The sequence below is a fragment of the Macaca nemestrina genome, chromosome 17 (genome assembly GCF_043159975.1).
Source record: "Macaca nemestrina isolate mMacNem1 chromosome 17, mMacNem.hap1, whole genome shotgun sequence".
NCBI classification, from domain to species: domain Eukaryota; kingdom Metazoa; phylum Chordata; class Mammalia; order Primates; family Cercopithecidae; genus Macaca; species Macaca nemestrina.
This window is the reverse complement of record NC_092141.1, coordinates 72,137,288-72,158,353: the sequence shown is the minus strand read 5'-3', so window position 1 is coordinate 72,158,353 and position 21,066 is coordinate 72,137,288. Positions and strand designations below refer to the sequence as shown.

Here is a 21,066-nt window from a genome sequence, read left to right as displayed (position 1 = left end):
GGCTTGTCCTGCCTCTCCTTTGGGTAGATACGTCACTGTTCCCCAAATCATGCCTTTCCTCATCACTCTAAAATGGTACCCCACCACCACCATATTCACACAGATATACATTTTTTAATTCTTTCTTGCTTTATTTTTCTCCTTAGTACTTATCACTAACATACTCTGTATTTTACCTATTCATCTTAATTCTTGTCATCTTCCCCCACTAGAATATAAATTCCATGAGGACAAATAATTTTGTGTTCAATGCTTTATTAGCCATTGCTAGAATAGTATCTGACACATAGAAGGTATTCAAAAAATAGCTGTTGAATTAATTTGCATGAGTAAAATGAGGGAAAGAAGGGAATTCTGGATGCCTCAGAATTCTGTGGGAATTTGGGAATTTCACTTGCTTGATTATAATGCCATTAAGAGAATAGAAAATGGAGGGTTGGGAAGGAGAAATAATATTCCATTTTACTAAGGGTTAAATTTAAAATCTGATTTACTCTCCTTATCTTTTATTTTAGGTTTAGATGTACCTGTGCAGGTTTGCTACATAGATAAACTTGTATCACAGGGGTTTGTTGTACAGATTATTTCATCATGCAGGACCAATAGTTATTTTTTTCTGATCCTCTCCCTCCTCCCACCCTTCACCCTCAAGTAGGCCCCAGGGTCTGTCTGTTGTTTCTCTCTTTGTCTCCATGTGTACTCATCACTTAGCTCCCACTTACAAGAGAGAACATGTAGTACTTGGTTTTCTGTTCCTGCATCAGTTTGCTGAGGATAATGGCCTCCAGCTCCAATGGAGCAGAATATAGAGCCCAGAAATAAGGCTGCACACATACAACCATCTGATCTTCAACAAAGCTTACAAAAACAAGCAATGGTGAAAAGACTCCCTATTCAATAAATGGTACTGGGATAATTGGCTAGCCATACGAAGAAGACTGAAACTGGACCCCTTCCTTATACCATATACAAAACTCAAATCAAGATGGATTAAAGACGTAAATGTATAACCACCCTACTTAGTACTTCATTAATTCCAGGTCTAGAGCTAGATAGAGGGAAACATGAACAGTCAGAAGTGAAACTGTCTAACCCTTTTTGTTTTTTCAAAAACCAAATAAGGTGTTCTCAAACTGGAGTTCTGCAGTAATTCTCAATTCTCAACCCAAATATTTATGTTTTACTTGATGGAGTTCAGGACATGATACCTCAAAATATGGCACCCTGGCATTTAACAGAACAGAAGCAGAAAGATCACTCTCACCCTCCCCTTGCACTTCTTCCTAAAGCAGACTCCTAAAACCTAGAAAGGATTTTTTAATCTTCTCCTAAAGCAGGTCATAAGACCCTCATTCAAGAGGTGTCCTGCCTATCCCTGGAGGAAAGAAACATCTTTATCTCTGAAGACAGAGGCATACAGAAAAGAATCTTAATAAAAAGTCTTGCTAAGTTCCCCCACACCCCATCCCCAGTTTACTACCATAAAATTACACTTTTTAAAAATCCAATCACACTTCTTCACAGCTATCCACTTCTTCGTCAAATCTAACATTAAAAATACACAGATTTACCCATTTCTTCAGGTCTTCATTTCCTTATGAAGGCTCCAGTGCCACGTAAAATTCATTAAGTAAATTTGTATGCTTTATTCATTGTTAACAAATCTGTCTTTTGTTTTAGGGGTCTCCGTCATGAACCTAGTGATGAACGAAGAAAAGATATTTTTCTTCCTCTACATACTTTTAAATTCATTATTTCACTAGGAAGCCCCTATTCATTTATTTGTATATAAATTGGAAAAGTCTGTCTATATAACAACTGCCTTTTTGAAACATCCACTTGGATGTCTCAAATATACTTCAAACTCAAAATATTGAAATATGAAATTCTAAACTTCCTTTCATCCCTTCAAACCTCATCCTCTCCATCAGAGCTCCCCATCTCAATGAATTCATCATCAAATATTGATTTTCTCTCCTAAATGTCTCTTGAATCCATCCACTTGTCTCCATCTCCAACCTGCATCCACTCCTATGTCCATTCTCTTCTCAACATATATCCACAAATAGCTGAGTAATCATTTAGAAATGCAAATCTAACAGTTACCTCACTTTATACTTAGAATGCTTAAATGTTCTCCCATCAGAAGATATAAAATTGAACATGATCTGTAAGGTTCTACTTTTCCAGCTTCATTTCTAATTGGATCTACTTTTGTTTTTCTAATATTGGCTTTCTTTCAGTTTCTGATCTCTATCTTCAGATGTCTAAAGCAGGCACCTGAAAAACAACTACTGTATACCTGAGGAGTAAGGAAGGATAAAACAGTTTTCACCTAAAATCCCTGCCTTCGTATATGAGGAAGTAAAAATTTCAAAAGACATTAGTAATAGGCTATTTTTATTTTACGTCACATGGTTCACAAGAAACCTCTTACTCCCTATTTAGAATGACAGCTACTGATTGACTAAAAATCAGATCTCCCCACCTCCATTTCACTTCCAAGAAAAAAACACGACCTTTCTGTTTTGACTGATAAATTTAAATATATAGACACTCACTGGAAAATCAAAGCAATACAAAGCCAAATAATCATATATTATGCAAATATTCCTCAAATTTGTTTTTTCAAATAAATTATACTTTATTCATCCCATTATGCCTAAAATCTTTACTGGTTATATATAAATTTTTTTAAAGTACTTAGCATAATACCATGCACTTGTGGGTACCTAATCTGTACTATATTACTTGATTATAATAATAATGGCAATGAAACTAGAAATTTGAGATCAAAATATGTTAAAGAATTTATTAAAGGCCGAGTATGGTGGCTCTCAGCACTTTGGGAGGCCAAGGCAGGTGGATCACCTGAGGTCAGGAGTTCGAGACCAGCCTGGCCAACACGATGAAACTCTGTCTATACAAAAATTAGCCAAGTGTTGTGGTGAGCGCCTATAATCTTAGCTACTCAGGAGGCTGCAACAGAAGAATCACTTGAATCCAAAAGATGGAGGATGCAATGAGCTGAGATGGTGCCACTGCACTCCAGCAGCCTGGGCAACAAGAGTGAAACTCCATCTCAAAAAAAAAAAAAAAAAGAGTTGGGTGTGGTGGCACACACTTGTAGTCCCAGCTACTTAGAAGGCTGAGGCAGGAGAATCGCTTAAACCCAGGAGGTGGAGGTTGCAGTGAGCCAAAATCACACCACTGCACTCCAGCCTGGGCAACAGAGCGTGACTCTGTCTCAAAAAAAAAAAAAAAGAATTTATTAAAGATAACAGTGTTACCTTTGTACATGCAATATGCAAAATTTAAAAACAATATTCCTTTCCCTAAACTTATCATTAGAAAAGTTCTTGAGTGTTACATTTTGTATTTTTCTCCCAAGGAACTAGGAAAAGTGAATACAATGATTAAGTAGTTGGATAATGGGAATTATTACGACCAAACAGAATGCAGAAATATTTAATCAAAGAATAAAGAGAGAAGCCAGGCATGATCGTGTGTGCCTATAGTCCCAGCTACTTGGAAGGCTAATATGGGAAAATTACTTGAGCCCAGGAGTTCGAGACCAGCTTAGGCAATATAGTGAGACTCCCATCTCTACTTTCTAAAAATAATTTTTTAAATAAAAAGAATATGGAAAGAACTGAATAAAAGAACCCAGAAAAGACTCATATGCAAATATAAGAGATTCTTAGTACATGAGAAAGCTGGGATGATAAATCACTGGAGAAAGAAAAGGGTATTCAACAACAAATATGGTGGGGAAAACTGGCTTTCTCCACATGAGAAAAAAAAATTAGACCCTTTTCTCATACCATAATCCTCTTACCAAAACAATAAAAAAAAAAAAAGGAAAAAAAACCCAAATGTATTAAAAATATGGAAGTGAAAAAACAAAACTTCAAAGCTATTTCAAGAAAATACAGAAGAATGTATTTGTGGTCTCTGAGTAAAGAAAGATTCCTGAAATAACATGTAGTATAACAAAGAATGATAGATTTGAATAAATTAAAATTTTAAACTTCTATTTAACAGAAGTTTGGAGTTTCAGTCCTAAAACCAAAGGCCACGTTTTAAGACAGAGTACAGACTGACAGAAGGTATCTGTTATAAATATCACAGGCTAAGGATCAATCTAAAATAAGGGTCTGCAAACTTTTTCTATAAAGAGAGTAAATATTTTAGGCTTTGCAGACCATATGCTCTCTGTCATGACTACTCAACTCTGCCATTGTGGTGCAAAAGCAGGCACAGACAATATGTAAATAAATAAGTGCATCTGTATCCCACTAAAACTATTCAAGGACACTGAGATTTGAATTTTCTGTAATGTTCATAGGTTGTAACATTTTATTCTCCTTTAATTTTTTTCAGAATGATTGGAAAATAAATGGAAAAACCATCCTTAGCTCACAGGCCACACAAAAACAGGGGGCAGGCTGGATTTGACCTATGGGCTACAGTTGCTGAACCTGTCCAGAATCCATAAAGAACCCCTATAAATCAGTAAGAAAAAGACAATCCAACAGAAAGATGTATAAAGGATATAAAGAGGTTATTAACAAATGAGGAACTCTAAAGGCCTATAAAACATATGAAAAGATGTTCAACCTCACTAGAAATTAAGGAAACAAATTAAATCACTAGAACATTACCTTTCTCCTACCACACTGAGAAAAAGGAAGAAATCTGACCATATCACTATTGGATAGGAGGAAAAAAAAAACCTCTCAAACACTTCTAAGAATATAAATTGGGAAAGTGACAAAGTAGTGAAATCATGTAGTAAAAGTAATAATGCAAATAACCTACATTTGCAAGTCCATTTCTAGGTACAGTTCCTAGAAAAACTAACGTGCAGGTAAGGATATTCACTGGAACATTATTTGTGATCACAAATACAAAAAACCAGAAAACTCAAATTCATATTAGGAGGGAAATGGATGGAAGAAATGGGTTCATAAAATAGAATACTATACAATACATAAAAGAAACAAACTAGGTTTCTAACAAGAGCAGAAAAGCAAGTTGCAGAATGATATAGAGGAAATGATACCATCTATTATATTTTAAAACACACAATACTAAACTAAAAATCCTTCATGGATACATTTATACTGGGAATTTTCATCTCTGATAAAGGAGATTCAAACATTAATCTTTTTAAACCAAATTCTAAATCTGTCTGGTCTATATACTATCTATGTCTGTGTGCATCTGTGTTGGGATATAGTTAAAGCAAAGGGAACTAGTAAGAAACCAAGCCATGTTTTATTTGGAAAACTAATGGAAGGTACTTATTAGAAAAATCAGATGAACATTTAAGAAAATTCATTCTTACAGCAAAATAGAGAATGAACTAAAGGGTACTGAGATTGGAGACACAATAATTTAAGTGACATGAGATTCTGAAGAAATGAGAATGAAGAAGTAAAGAGAAGACAAAGGTCAGAAATACACGAAAGTTTTATCATCTGGACTTGATGACTGATAGATGTTGGCAGCCATTTGGGGGAGAGAAAACTTAATATATTTTTCCAACTGCTTCCTATATATACTTTTACTATGGGTATATAAAATTGCTTTTAGAACTGTACATCTGCATTAGTTGATGATGATAATGGCCATCAGCTACAGCTGAATGATTGAAAAGGGATTTTTGAAAACAAAACATCAGTTAAAGCAATTTTGAAAGATGTAGCAGAAAGGTTTTCTCTGCTTTGCAGTTTCTGCCAGAACATATATATAATGTATGCTTCTGAGGGCTAAAGATACTGTTGAATACTAATACAGCTTAATCTTCAATTACTAGAGGAAAAGATGATGAAAGAGTTCAAAGTACACTAGTACAAGTCCCGACTCCACCATTTACTGTGTGACTTTGGTCAAGTCACTTAACTTCTTGCTCTCTGCCTCAGTTTTTTCATCGTTAAATGAGTAAAATAATAGAATTTATTTCACAAGGTTGTGGAAATTAAATCAGCATAATTATGTACGGCTTTATATATGTGTATATATGGGTTTATAATTATGTATGGGTTTATATATGTGTATGTGTGTGAATACTAAACACACACGTTTGTGATTGTTATTTGTACATCAATTACTGGGAACCCATTAAGTGATGAGGCATTGTACTATGTGCTAGAGAACTGGCAATAACAAATTTACATTTTTGCCCTCTTGAAGTACATAGCCTTTACAATGTGAGAGATAGATATGTGAATGTATGTGCTGTCTTCAATCTACCTAATTAATTCCCGAAGCTATTTCTCAATCTAACCAAGCCTATCAACAATTTTCATGTCCATGTAATCTTTCAACAATTGCTAAAAATCAATGGAAACAGGTTATGGCTATACAGAGAAAAGTCTTTTCTAAAATACAAATAGTTTTATGAACAGGTCTTTAATAGAAAAAAATAAAATAAAATACAGATCTATGGATGTTGTTACTTTATAAACTACATTTTCATTTTTATCTCTAAGTTTTCTAGTTATTCTATGTCTTCCATGCTTAATATAGGCTAGTCTAGAAGATTAAAAAATACATAAAACTCCCAGAAACTTATCTCTCAATTCCACCTCCCCATTCCAAGAATGTAACAAATTCTTCACTGTTAATTTCTTCTACCCTTAACCACACTGTGAATCTGAAAGATTCATAAACAATACCCTCAGAAACTACTTGGGTCTTAAAATTATAAAGACAATGATAGCTAAATAAATACTAATGAGATTTTTATTGCTTAGTTGAAAATGAATTAGTGTATTTGTAGTGTAAAACCTTTTGTTTTCATGCTGTAATCGAGTATTTTTTAATAAAATGTTTATTGTCAAAAACAGCTCATACAACAGTCATTCCCTCATCATCTTACTTTTTAACACTCTTTCAACAAAAGATATCTTAAATGCATCCAGCTCTCTATTGCAAATTTACAGTAGTAATCCTTGCCAGCCATTTTGTTTTCAGCTTGTAACACTTGCAGCCAGCTGCCTTCAGCCTGACTCTATTAGCATATTGGATAATTTAGAAAATAAGCACAGAAACAGAACCTATAAAATATAGTGGACTTTTATCAGATATATCTATATATATTTTCTTTAATATGCTTTATTTTATGATGCTTCTTTACTTCCTTTCAATATTATTCATTCTCTTAATGTAAATGCTCACTCCTGCTCACAATAACTTTCCCTCCCTTAGATCCTATAATTGAAGTTGACCTATTACGGTTTAAATATAAGAATTTTCAAATTTTAGTAGAATAAACTACAGGCATATTTTAAATATTTTCTGTAAATGCAGAGAAAAGTTGCATATTTGGTACTATAATTTGCAACTATATTCCAGCAGACTATCTAGCCAAGAGTAACAAACACGTAAAAGCTAACATACATTATTCTCACATCTCAAGGGTATTTCTAATAGCTAGGAGACAGCAAACAATTCTCCACCTGTTCTGACTTGCAGTATCCTGCTGTTTGAGCGTCAATAACAATGTGCCCTCACCAAGCATCACTAAAGTCTTAGATGACAAATTATCTAATGCAATTTTAATATGATGGAAAAGGGTGGGACCAAAGAGTTAGTATGAGTGTCCTGTTCTTCAGAGCTCTTTTCCATCTCATCCATCTCCTTCCCCCAACAAGTCCCACTCATTCATATTTCATAAATGTTCTGAAATTATGTTATTCATTAACCCAGTCTATCAGTTAACATAAAACTCTTTTTAGAGAGACTCTTGTAGTTCATTACAGAATACTACTTAGAAAGTTCATTAACTTGATAGAATATAACACTCCCTTTAAGTAACACCAAGCAAAGCAAAAAAATAAAAATAAAAAAAGAGGCTGAAAAAAAATGTTCAGTGATTAAGATTACTGAAGTGCTTTAGTGACTTCATTTTCTCTTCCAAACCCCTTCCCTTCTCCAAGGCATTTTTGTTTTTATGTGATACTAACCACTCAGGCTGCTGTAGAAGCCTCTGGTTAGAATGGATTTCGAGGCTGCTGTATCTTGTGAGGAACCAATCAGATTTCTTTGTTTCATCTGCAACATTCCATCAGGGTTATATAACATTTTAGATCCATGAAACATTTCAATAATATAGTATATTTCAATCTGTAGTTAGTTATTGTCACTAAACTTGACATTAAAAAAATCTCATTCTTTTGAGTTATTTGATAAAATCAAAGAAATATAGTACAAATGAAAGATTTGTTTTTAATATTTTTTTCTTTTTGGGGAGAACACAGAATTTGCTTTGGCTATAAAAAGAGTTTCTGAAAATATACAATATGAGTACTATGGAGACTACTAGGATTAATGTTTACTCCTTATTATTTTTGTCTACAGTAAGGTAGGCAAGGTAATCCAACACAGTGGCAGACAGCCAGCCATACAGTTGTTAATTCTTATCACATACAAAATGTCTTTAGCATGGAATAAAACATTATACATTTCTAAGCGCAGGCTGAATCCCTGGCAAATCTTTTAAAAGCACAGAAAAATTAAGTCAAGTATTTAAAATGTTTGGACAAATATTTTCTCAAATAAGAAAATCTGAACTCTGAATGTCATACTCCAATTTACTACCCACAACACTAACCAAAATAATATACCAGCAGCATTTTTAGCTATATGATTAGAATACTTGCATTACACTTGTAGTGGAACCATACACATATTCTCTCTCTCTCTGCCAGAGATAAATGCTGCATAACTTAAATACTGCTCTTCTGTGCTATTAATACAGCAACTCAGATATTCAAAAACATATTAAGCTGAAATCTGTGAATCTAGTAGTTTCTCTCTTTTTACAACTCAAAGGCATCCCACAGATGATGGTTACAAATCAGCACAGGATTAAAATAGTGCCCCCCAACACATGAAAAGCTGAATCTGCTGGGTGTGGCTTAAGTAAACATCTTGTCTCAACTGGACAGCTCCCCAGTAACACAGCCACAGAAACCCAAAATATGTGAGTACATAAGTAAAGTGCTTCTTGGGAGGGGGTGGGAAACTAAGCCTCCATGTTTCATCTATGCTTGATGCTCAATTGTTTCTATACTGTACTTCTGAAATGACAGTGCCTTGAGTCAATGCTGAACATTGTTCAAGAAACCAAGGACAGAGAAATGTTACTTGTCCTACTTCCTCTCCTTTATTTTATGCTCCCTGTCTACAACATGGCTGTTCTTACAAACATTTTGCTTTCATAGAAGAGGTAATCATTTAAATCATGACTATGTGCAATGCGAACTCACACTGCATTACAGTCATCAATAAAATATGAAGTGCCAACTCCAGGGTTCATTCTACTGATTTTCCATATCTCACCACAGAATGCGCTACTAATGTTTTCTGCTATTATAAAATGAACAATATAGGGAAAGAGACACTGGCAGGAGCTGCGACAAATGTACAACAGAGAAAATATAAAGACTAGAAGTGCTTACTTTTAAAAAATCCAGTATTAATAGATATAACCTTCACAAACACCTATCTATATAGACACACACATTACACGTTTAGTATAAATATAAATGTTTAAAACTACCATGCATGCATCTAGTAATGTTATAAATACAATATACCTGAACCTCTTCATATAGAGGGCATGAAGATTTTAGAACTACAACAGTTTCATTCTTACTGGCCAGAATCAAATATTAAAACAGCTGAAGACAGATCTGACATACTGAACCACATCCAAGCCTTTAATCTTGTTAACAATTTTCTCTCCTGTTCACTGTAGCAAACTCACCTCTGGATCATATTGACGGTTATTTTTTTCCCAAGCCCTGTACATGCTGCACCATTTTGTTTGTCTTCTGGACAGTGGAGAAATCGGCAGAACAGCAGTGAAGGAGTGTACTGGAGTCAGCAGAGTCAGTGCCAGCCTCCTACTGCAGTCTGTATATTGAACGCACTCAAACCCACAGGTGCCTACGTAAAATCCTCCAGCTGCAGCCTGCAACTTAATGTTTCTTTCAGCAGTAAATCTGTATGCTACTTTCACTTTGCTTTAATCCAACAAAAGGACAGAATGCACAACAGTATGCCAGATGATTTTGCAAAAAATACTTATATAGACATTGTCTCTATTAAGTAGCCAAAAATAAATGAATTTATTAATCATGAAGATTCAGAAGAACAATCACCAAAAGAGAAATGTATTCCTAACATTTCTAAAATTCTAAACTGATAATTTTTTCAAGAAAATTTAACATTAAAGACTAACACATGATATGTCTTAATTTTCTCACCTAAATAGCTTATGAAAGTAATTTTTTACACACCATAGGTAAATCATGTATAAATGCATAAACAGGCTTTCCTCCCATACCTTTCATCAACAGATAATTCATTTATTAGGAGGAAATGTGGAACTTATCTGATAAAAAGGCAAAGTGAATCTAAATAAATCAATGCTCACTCAATAAATGACAGAGAAAACAAGAAAGAGAGGCTCACAGTCCTTTCACATAAACTTCAAACACATACACTCTTATCCACCAGAATTAAAAAACTGGAAGAAACCTTGAAAAAGACAACTCTAAAACTTTGATTTTTCAGATTAACAAATTAAGGACAGAGAGATTAAGGCTAAAGTACCTTTCCCAAGGTCATAAAGCTATTCTATAGCAGAGCCTGGTCTTTTAAATACACCTTTTTAGTAAATACTTAATAACTACTGAAACTCACTCAAGATTAAACAGTAACCTGAATATTGCTATAACTATTGAAGTCTATAGTTTAAAAAATTTATGAAAAAGAAATATCCAAGCCCAAATAACTAAACAGGTGAATTCTACCAAACATTTAAAGAAATAACACAAATTCTACAATTTCTTCCAGAAAACAGAAGAGCAGAAAATACTCCCAACTCATTTTATGAAGACAGGATTACTCAAATGTCAAACCAGATAAAGACATTACCAAAAAAGAATACTACACACCAAAATCCCTTTAGGAACATAGAAACAAAGATCCTCAACAAAATATTAGAAAATAAAATCCAGTAATGTAGAAAAAGAACAACAAACTATGAGTGGGTGGGGTTTATCCTGGAAATGCTAGACTAGTTTAGTATTTGAAAATCATTCAGTGTAATCTACCATACTAATGGTTCAAAGAAGAAAAATCACATGATCTTATTACTTGATCAGAGAAAAAGTATTTTTTAAAAAAATTAGCACCTGAAGAAAACTAGGAAAGTAGGAATACAGGGGAACTACTTCAACTTGATAAAGAACATCCATAAAATAGCTACAGCTAGCATCATATTTATTTGTCAAAAACAACGTTTCCCCCACCAACGCTCAGGAAACAAGGCAAGAACACCACTCCCACCACTCTTAGCCATCATTGTACTAGAAGTGCTAGCCAGTGCCATAACATGAGAAAAAGAATAAAGAGCATACATACTGGAAAGGAACAAATAAAACTCTCGCTATTATCAACAGACATTATTGTCCACTTAAAAGATTCAAAGGAACCTACTAAAAAACAAAAACAAAAAACATCTATTAGAAGTAATAAGTTAGTTTAGCAAAGTTATACGATACAAAGTAAAAAAAAAAAATCATATACCTATGTTTTATTTTATTTTTTGAGATGGAGTCTCGGTCTGTCACACAGCTGGAGCACAGTGGTGCAATCTCAGCTCACTGCAACCTCCGCCTCCCGGTTCAAGCAATTCTCCTGCCTCAGCCTCCCGAGTAGCTGGGATTACAGGTGCCCACCGGCTTGCCTGGCTAATTTTCGTATTTTTCGTAGACATAGAGGTTTACCATGTTGGCCAGACTGGTCTTGAACTCAGTCCCGAGTAGCTGGGATTACAGGTGCCTGCCAGATGCCTGGCTAATTTTTGTATTTTTCGTAGAGACAGAGTTTTACCATGTTGGCCAGACTGGTCTTGACCTCAGGTGATCCGCCTGCCTCAGCCTCCTACAGTGCTGAGATTACAAGCATGAGCCACCACGCCCAGTCTATATACGTGTGTGTGTGTGTGTGTGTGTGTGTGTGTGTGTGTGTGTGTGTGTTTTAAATATTACCAATGTACAATAAGAAACCAAAATTTTAAAAACAAGAGTTCACCCACCCCCTTATCTGTGATTTCTCTTTCCATGGTTTCAGCTACCTACAGTCAACTGCAGTCTGAAAATATTAAATGGAAAATCCAAGAAATTACCAATTCATGTCTTAAATTACACCCCATACTGAGTGGTGTGAATCTCACGTCATCCTGCCCAGGATGTAAATCATCCCTTCCAGCATATCCACTGCTGTATACCATACCTGCCATTAGTAACTTCCGGCATATCCATGCTGTATACCCTACCTGCCTGTTAGTCGTTTGGATATGCTCATTAGTGATCTTGGTTATCAGATCAACAGATCACAAGAAGAAGGATGAATAAAGTACAATAAGATATTCTGCGAGAAAAGATCACATTCATATTTGTTATAATATATAGATATAATAATTGTTCTATTTGACTATTGTTATTGTGAATATCTTACTATGCGTAATTTATAAATTAAACTTTATCAGAGGTACATATGTATATGTAAGAAAAGACATAAGTATATATAGGGTTTGGGGCTATCCGCAGTTTTAGGAATCCACTGGGGGCTGTGGTGTGTATCCTCTGTGGACAAGAGGCGACTACTATACCACTAGCTCAAAAAAAATACTTATGTATTTTATGTGTAAGTCTAATGAAACATGTACGAGATCTATATGCTGGAAACTACCAAATGCTGATGAAAAATATCAAGGAAGAACTAAACAAATGGAAAGACGTAACGTGTTCATGTACTAAAAGAAGACCCCACATGGAAAAAATGTTCTATCCCAGTTGATCTATAGATTTAATGTAATTCCACCCAAAATCCCAGAAGGATCTTTTTATAGATAGACAAGATGATTCTAAAATTTATATGGAAAAGCAAAGGATCTAAAATAGCTATGACAATTTTGAAAAAGAACAAAGTTGGAAGAATTATACTACCCTATTTTAAGACTTACTATAAAGCTACAGTAATCAAGACAGTGCAGTACTGGCAAAAGGATACAAAGAGATCAGTCAACAGAACAGAGAGTGCACAAATAGACCCAAATAAATATGGCCAATTGATTTTTAACAACAGTGCAAAAGCTACTCAAAGGATAAAGTGTAGTCTTTTCAACAATGGTGTTAGAACAATTACATAACCATACGAAAAACCAAACAAACATATCAACCTTAGCCTCACACTTTATATATAAAAAAAAAATCATACATCTACATATAAAACTTTTAGAAGAAACACAGGAGAAATCTTTATGACCTGTGATTAGCCAAAGAGTTTTTAAATATGATAGTAAAAACATGAACCATTAAAAAAAGATAAATGAACTTTATCAAACACTGTTAAGAGAATAAACAAAGCAAGCAAAACACATATCCAACAGAAGATTTGTATATAGAATACACAATGAACTCTTAAATTTCACCAATGAGAAAACAAACAACCAAATAAAACATGGGCAAAAGATCTGATGACACTTCACCATAGAGGATACATGGAAGACAAGCACATGAAAAGATGTTCATTAGCCATCAGAGAAATGCCAATTAAAACTACAATGAAACACCACTACACATAGAATAGCTAAAATTTTTTACAATTGACAATACCAAGTGCTACCAAGGGGGTGGAGCAGTTGGAACTCTTATATGTTGCTGGTGGGAATGAAAAGGGTACACAGCTACTCTGGAAAACTGCTTGGAAGTTCCTTATGTAGTTAAACATACACCTAGCATAAGATCCAACAATCCTACTTCCTAGGCATCAGCCCTACAGATATGAAAACTTATGTTCACATAAAAACCGATACATGAATGTCTGTAGTGGCTCTATTCATAATCACCTAAAATTGGAAATAATCTGAATGGTCTTCAGTGGGTGAACAGATAAGCAAACAATACATCCATACAATGGCACACCACTCAGCAATAAAAAGGAACACTCACTAGTACTTTCTGACACAACAATTCAGATGAATCTCAAAGGCATTATGCCAAGTGAAAGAAGCCAGTCTTCCAAGGTCATATACAGGCATACCTCAGAGATTTTGCTGGTTCCATTCCAGACCACTGCAAGAAAATGAAGATCGCAATAATGCAAGTCACACAAATTTCTTGGTTGCCCAGTGCAGACAAAAGTTATGTTTATGATATACTATAGTCCACTAACTTTGTATTATGTTTGTAATAGCATTATATCTAAAAAGAAATATATATAACTTTATTTAAAAATACTTTCTTGCTAAAAAATGTTATCATCTGAGCCTTCAGCAAGTTGGGATCTTTTTGCTGGTGGAGGGTCTTTATGTTGACAGATGCTGACTGATTAGAGTGGTAGTTTCTGAAGGCTGGCGTGGTTGTGACAATTTCTGAAAATAAGACAACAAATGAAGTTTGCCACCTCAAATAACTCAGATAACTCTTCCTTTCATGAAAGATTTCTCTGTAGCACATGATACTATTTGATGGCATTTTACTTAGAATTTCTTTCAAAATTGAAGTCAATCCTTTCAAACCCTGGCACTGTTTTATCAACTAGGTTTACGAAATATTCTAAATTATTTGCTGTCATTTCAACAATGTTCACAGCATCTTTACCAGGCATAGATTCCATCTCAAGAAACCACTTTCTCTGCACATCTGTAAGTAACTTCTCATCCATTCAAGTTTTATCATGAGATTACTGCAATTCAGTGCATCTTCAGGCTTTATTTCGAATTCTAGTTCTCTTACTATTTCCACACATCGACAGTTACTTCCTCCAATGAAGTCTTCAAAGCTGTCCACGAGGGTTGGAATCAACTTCTTCCAAACTTCTGTTAATGCTGACGTTTTGACCTCCTCCCATGAATCGTAAATGTCCTTAATGGTATCTAGAATGGTGAATCCTTTCCAGAATTTCAATTTACTTTGCCTAGATCCATCAGAGGAATCACTATCTATGGCAGCTATACCCTTGCAAAATGTATTTCTTAAATAATATGACTTGAAAGTCAAAATGTACTCCTTGATCCATGGCTGAAGAATGAATGTTGTGTTTGCAGGCATGAGAATAACATTAATCTCCTTGAACGTTTCCATCAGAGCACTTGGGTGACCAGATGCACTGTCAATGGGCAGGATTATTTTGAATGTTATCTTTGTTTCTGTGCAGTAGATCTCAATGGTGGGCCTAAAATATTTGGTAAACCATGCTGTAAAACAGATATGCTGTCATCCAGGCTTTATTGTTCCATTTATAGAGCACAGGTAGAGTAGATTTAGCATCATTCTTTAGGACCCTAGAAGTCTGGAAATGGTAAATGAGCACTGGCTTCAATTTAAAGTCAGCAGCTGCATTAACCCCTAACAAGAGTCAGCCTATTCTTCAAAGTTTGGAACCCAGGCACTGACCTCTCTAGCGATGAAGTCCTAGATGGCATCTTCTTCCTATACAAAGCTGTTTCATCTACATTGAAAATCTGTTATTTAGTGTAACCATGTTCACAGCTCATTGGTTTCCCAGGTGAAGGATAGGGGAAAAGAGTGATCAGAAACAAGTATCACGATGTAACCTGTAAGGTGATGTATGCTAATTGTGGTGGTAGCTACACATTTACACATGTGTGAAAATTCATAAAACTGCACACCAAGATTAAAAAGTAAATTATACATTATAGTTTTTAAAAACTTCAGTTACCAATGGATGGCCATGACTTCCAATTCTCTCTTCCTCTGCCCTCTCCTGTGGGTCCATAACCCAAATATCTCATGTCCTCTGGATAACCCATCATCACCTCAAATTTCACATTTCATAAAATGAATTCATTACATTTCCCCCCAAACCTCAAATGAAGAGCACCACCATTCACCCAGTCACTTAAGCCAGAAACTTCCTTTATAAACAGGTGTTGTCCTTGAATGTAAGTTCTGTGGGTTATAGCATTATGACATAGGAAACATATATTTGGTTCTGCCTCCCATCCCCAGTTCCTGACATGGTTTTAGAGCTCTTAAAACCATTATAGTTTCCTAAAACTCTTACAGTATTGGGATGATAAGAGCATCTTTTATTATAATACTTGATCTTAGTCCTCCAGTAATAGACACAAGAGGTACTAAGAGCCTTGGTATTTTACTACCAGGAGAGATAAGAGTGTCTTTTTGTATGCTAATGAGATTACTGGTGGCTGAAAGCTCCAGAATAGCATCAGGATGGGGGATGATTGCCAGAGGAACCAATCATGTGATCAAGGGAAACTTTCAGCTCCACCCACCCTAACTCTGGGAAAGGGAAAAGGACTGGAGATTGAGCTCAATCACCAATGGCCAATGATTTAATCAATCATGCCTACATAATGAAGCCTCCATAAAAACCCTAAACAATGGGGTTCACAGAGCTGCTGGGTCAGTGAGCCTCATGTCAGGAGAGTGGGGTACCCCAATTCCACAGGAGCAGAGCTTCTGTGCTCAGATCTTATCCTATGTACTTCTTCATCTGGCTGTTCATATGGATTCTCTGTAATATCCTTTATAATCAACTGGCAAACGTGAAGTGTCTTCCTGATTTCTGTGAGCTGCTCTGACAAATTACTGAACCCAAGAAGGGAGCCATGGGCACCCAGAAATTATAGCTTGTAGGTCAGAAGAAGTACAAGGGTCTAGAGTTGGCAATTCGTGTCTAAGTGGGGGGCGTCTTGTGGGACTAGTCCTCAACCTGTGGGGTCTAACTCCTGGTTGTCAGAATTAAACTGTAGGATACCCAGTTGGTATTGGAAGAGGTGGAGAATTGTCTAATGGGATGCATCTGGTGTCAGAATGTGTGAGTATAGAAGAAGTTGTCCTTTTAGTAATCTGATATATATATAGCACGGCTCTATCTCCAGTAGCTCTAGCAAGCACTAGATAAGTATTTTTGTTAAGTAAATTAAAAAGTAAGACTAAGACTCTTCCTTCATTTGACCTACACCCAATCAATCATGTAGTTCAGTTGATTCTTTTCTCCATACCACTGCCACGCTCTTAGTTCAGACCCTCATTATCTCTTGCCTGGATGCTGCTGCAATAGCTCCTACAGATGGCGTGTCATTTTGCCTACTCAAAGTCACATACACCCCTTTGTAGGAAGTGCCCTTTAAAAACTCTCACTCCCATACTAATTTACTCCCTCCCTCTACCATCGATGATTTGCACTGGGATAGGTAGCCAACCCAAGCTGAGATTATCAAAAACCTTACCTACACCCTAGTCCAACGTGTAACTGACCTGTCAAAGGGTAGACACCAGACCTAAATAAGACCGAGTTGACCTACCCATGAGCTTATGGATGTGAAAACAAAAGAAATGAATCAGTATCCTTCTCTGGGTGCCTGGACTACAAGATACAAAACTCAGATCCTGGTAGCTATGTTCTACTATTTGAACTGAAACCAATGTGCAAGGTTGCAAGAGAATGAAATAGATATGCTGAAAGAAACAGATATAAGAAATGGGAGTGAACCACCACAGTACCAAACTACCTATATATAGTTCACAAAATGTGTCAAGTTTTCTCACAACTTCGTCATTACACTTGCTGTACTCTGTGCCTGAAATGTCCTCTTCCCCATTTCTCAAAGTGGCTAACTGCTATGTAGGCTTGGTGATAGTCACCACCTCCTCCAAGAATTGTTCTATTTCCCTCCAGTCTGAGATTGAGCCCTTCCCTTGGAACTCCCTTAGTACCCTGTGTAGAAGTTCATCACAATACTTCTCATACATATTTTAGTAATACTGGTTTATTTATTACAGGCAGTAGAATCTGGCAAAGACTATGTCTTTTATTTATAAGTAAGCTGTGTCCCCCAATATTTTACTTGGTCCACTTAGTTTTACATTAAGTGCTCACCCTATAATCAGGGATGGAGAAACAACACAGAAAAGAAGGAAGAAGTATCGAATAGTACCTCATCCTTAGAGCATGAAACCACTGGAAGCTTAACAGAAAGGAAAACTGAATGGTCTGATCATTTTTTAAAATGGAAACAAAGTAGAACAGCAAAGTAGCACAACATTCTGAGTAAAGAAGTGACTATACTGACTAGTATACGAATAATTACAGAGCTAAGATCATGAAGTGTGATGTAAATTTTTGAAGGAAATAGTACAGCCAGGCTTTACTTTGAAAAAAATCATTTTTTCTTCAATATTCTCTTTCTCCCAAAGAACATTCCCCAGCCAAGCCTTCTGTGGTTAGGATGAAAGGTAACAACAAAAAAAGCAGACAAATACATTTCTAATACTTGGGTTTGGAAAAACCTGACCTCTTTCAGGTACAAAAAAGATTTATGTCATTAAAATTATACATTTAGGAAAAAAATTAAGTAGGAGCAAATCTCCCATCCACTCCTATTCCAGAAGAGAATTCCCCTGGTCAAGAACAATCATAGATATTTATTTTCTGGGATGATCTGCTGGTTGGTTTCCCAGGCAGGGCCTGTCATACTAAAAACCTATAGTTTGGGGCCCAGTCCTCAGCTCTGCAGTCAAGAACCATATCATTTAAGATCGTCAAAGTGGTAAGCCTCAGAGAGATTAATTTATACTACAACAGCTCTACATTCCGTCAAACTTCTTATCAAAATATTAGGATTATTAATAAACTTAAAGTGGTCTTGTCTTTCCTATCTTAGGCAAATTTGGGCTTGTCCTTCTAACTCTTGGTATGAGAAAGACTGTTAATTTTTAAAATAAACAAAACCCAAAACTAGGTTAGAAAAACAGTGGCAGACTCCAGTAGTTGCCTATCCAATCCCTTATTTCATGCTAAAAGAATCCTGATTTTATTTTAGTTATTTGCTTCAAGGGAGGCTGGTTCTCAGGGGTTGAACTTTGATTAGTAAATGAATCTCAATAACAACATTTGCAATTTCATTAATTAGCTTAAGAAAGGTTAAGTGATATAACCTGGCCAATTGGATGTGAGGTGAATGGCGGGGTGGGGGATGGCGTGGAGCATCTGTCTGGAAAGTTTCCCTTAACTGAAAAAGGGACCCAAGAAGGGATTTGTTGTTCTGGTAGTCTATGAACAATGCTGTGTGTGGATATAAAAGCTGAAGGTACTGCAGTCCTCTTGCAGCTATGTAAGGACAAACCTGAGAACAATAACCAACACGCTGAAAATGGCAGAGTAGAACAAGAGAAAGAAATTGAGTCTTTGGTGATGCTGTTGAGCTTCAGAACTAATTTACCTGTAATCGTCCTATTGCTGGAATTCTTAGTTATATGAATGTATAAATCCCCTTCAAGGTCTCAGTATTTTAAATCAGATCTCTAGTAATTCTAACCATCCTAACTACCACAAAAACAAAACTGACCAGGGAGGAGACTTTATGGGATCTAATCAAATTCAAATTTTAACATAAAGTTCATATTTCCTCTAAAAAAGTTCAAGTTTAAAATACGAGGTCAAGAGGACTAAGCTCAGATGTTAAAATTATTTTTACTTACCAGTTTAAAACCCTGCAGGGGCTCACTTGCAGCTTTAAGGATATAATGCAAAGTCTTTAGCATGGCACACAAAGCATGTCATTAACTGATGAGTGATTACTGTGATTAACTGTCCATTCTTTTTAGCAACTTTCTTACTCATCCTAGGTACCAGAAATAGAAAGAATTATTGCAGTTACTAGAATGAACCAAATAGTCTCCTCTCTCCATTCACTAGCAAATGCTGCTTTCTCTATTTGGACCACTATTAACTTGTCCTTCACAACTCAACTTGCATTCTCCTCTCCTCCCCTACCCTCCAAGTATATTGTTGCTGTTGGTTTAGAAATCTCTCTCCTTTATTAGACTTTGAGCTCCCTGAGACTAGGAAATATCGCCATCATGTATCACAATTTCTGACATACAGTAAGCACTAAAAAATCTTTGTGGAGTGAATTAACGAACCAAACTCAGAGGCAGCCATAAGTTCCTTCCATTACAGTACAAGACAACACAGATTTATAAAATACATCTATCACCAGAGAAAGTTGTACTGAACAGCACTGTTCTAAAGGGTTTCTAAATTATTTCAAAATGATTGAACACTAGTTATATTTATCACAAAACGTAAGACCAGAATGTTACGACTTTTTCAGAAAACTTATGTCATTTAACAAAGATGTATTATAAAACATTATGCTATAGACTAAGGATACAAAATGGATAAGAGATATTTCTTTCCCAGTAATACTCTTGGTCTGGCATAGACTACCGGCTAAGCAGCTTTACAATAATTATAAATGTTATTTACCAGTTCTTTCCTAATCAAAACTATGGAGTCCAAAAATAAAATCTTTAGTGAGCAAAAAGGAAATAATCCCAAAATTTTCAAATTTTTATATACATTTCAAGCTAATGTAGGCTGTGTAATATATGAGGATAATTCTGGTTAAAGTACTTAACATGGTACACAATAAACATTTAATAAATGTGTGCTGAATCTGAATCAACTGTATGAAAAGATGAACAAAGTATTTTTTCCAAGTTTAAATCTTCAAATACCAAGGATATTTCAATACTCTAAGCTCCTGTAAAATAGTAAAACCATTTTTTATATAAATAAAATTAGTGTTATATCTTTATCATATATCTTTTTATCAATATTATTTCACTGATATATCCTACTGATTACATGAAGTAATTTTCTTTTTTCCTTTTTTTCCTTTTAACAACAACACTGGCCTGAGAATATATGAAGTAGTTTTATAAAAGGCATTTCATTAGAAAGTTATTGAGCCATGGAGTTACCATATGAAAGATGGCAGAATATGCCACCCCAAAACATGTACCTTTGGCATAAGGATTATTTTGAACTAAAGGCACTTGAAATCCAGCAGATGTAAGAAGGGCACTCTGACTTTCCTTTTTCTTCCTGAAAAGTGAAGATGAAACTCTAATGTAAAAGCTGTCCTTCCTGTACCTGGAGAAAAGAAATATTCTTATCACCCGAGATGGGGACCCGAGGCAAATC

General features: G+C 35.4%; 1 protein-coding gene across 11 annotated transcripts in view; it reads right to left on the bottom strand.

The window, feature by feature from the left end:
- LOC105483054 (tetratricopeptide repeat, ankyrin repeat and coiled-coil containing 2) overlaps positions 1-21,066 on the bottom strand; it is a 475,702-nt gene that overhangs the window by 382,925 nt on the left and 71,711 nt on the right. For 2 of the 11 annotated variants that reach the window (XM_011743609.2, XM_011743610.2), the window contains exon 1: positions 7,974-8,165. The exons of 3 other annotated variants lie outside the window; for them this stretch is intronic. In XM_011743609.2, the coding sequence (XP_011741911.2) occupies positions 7,974-8,109 (136 nt within the window). In that variant the 5' untranslated portion in view covers positions 8,110-8,165. Of the gene's footprint in view, positions 1-7,973; positions 8,166-9,778; positions 10,134-19,556; positions 19,700-21,066 lie in introns of those variants that run through there. 6 more of the 11 variants (XM_024793185.2, XM_011743608.3, XM_011743605.3 and 3 more) reach the window with 5 other exon arrangements.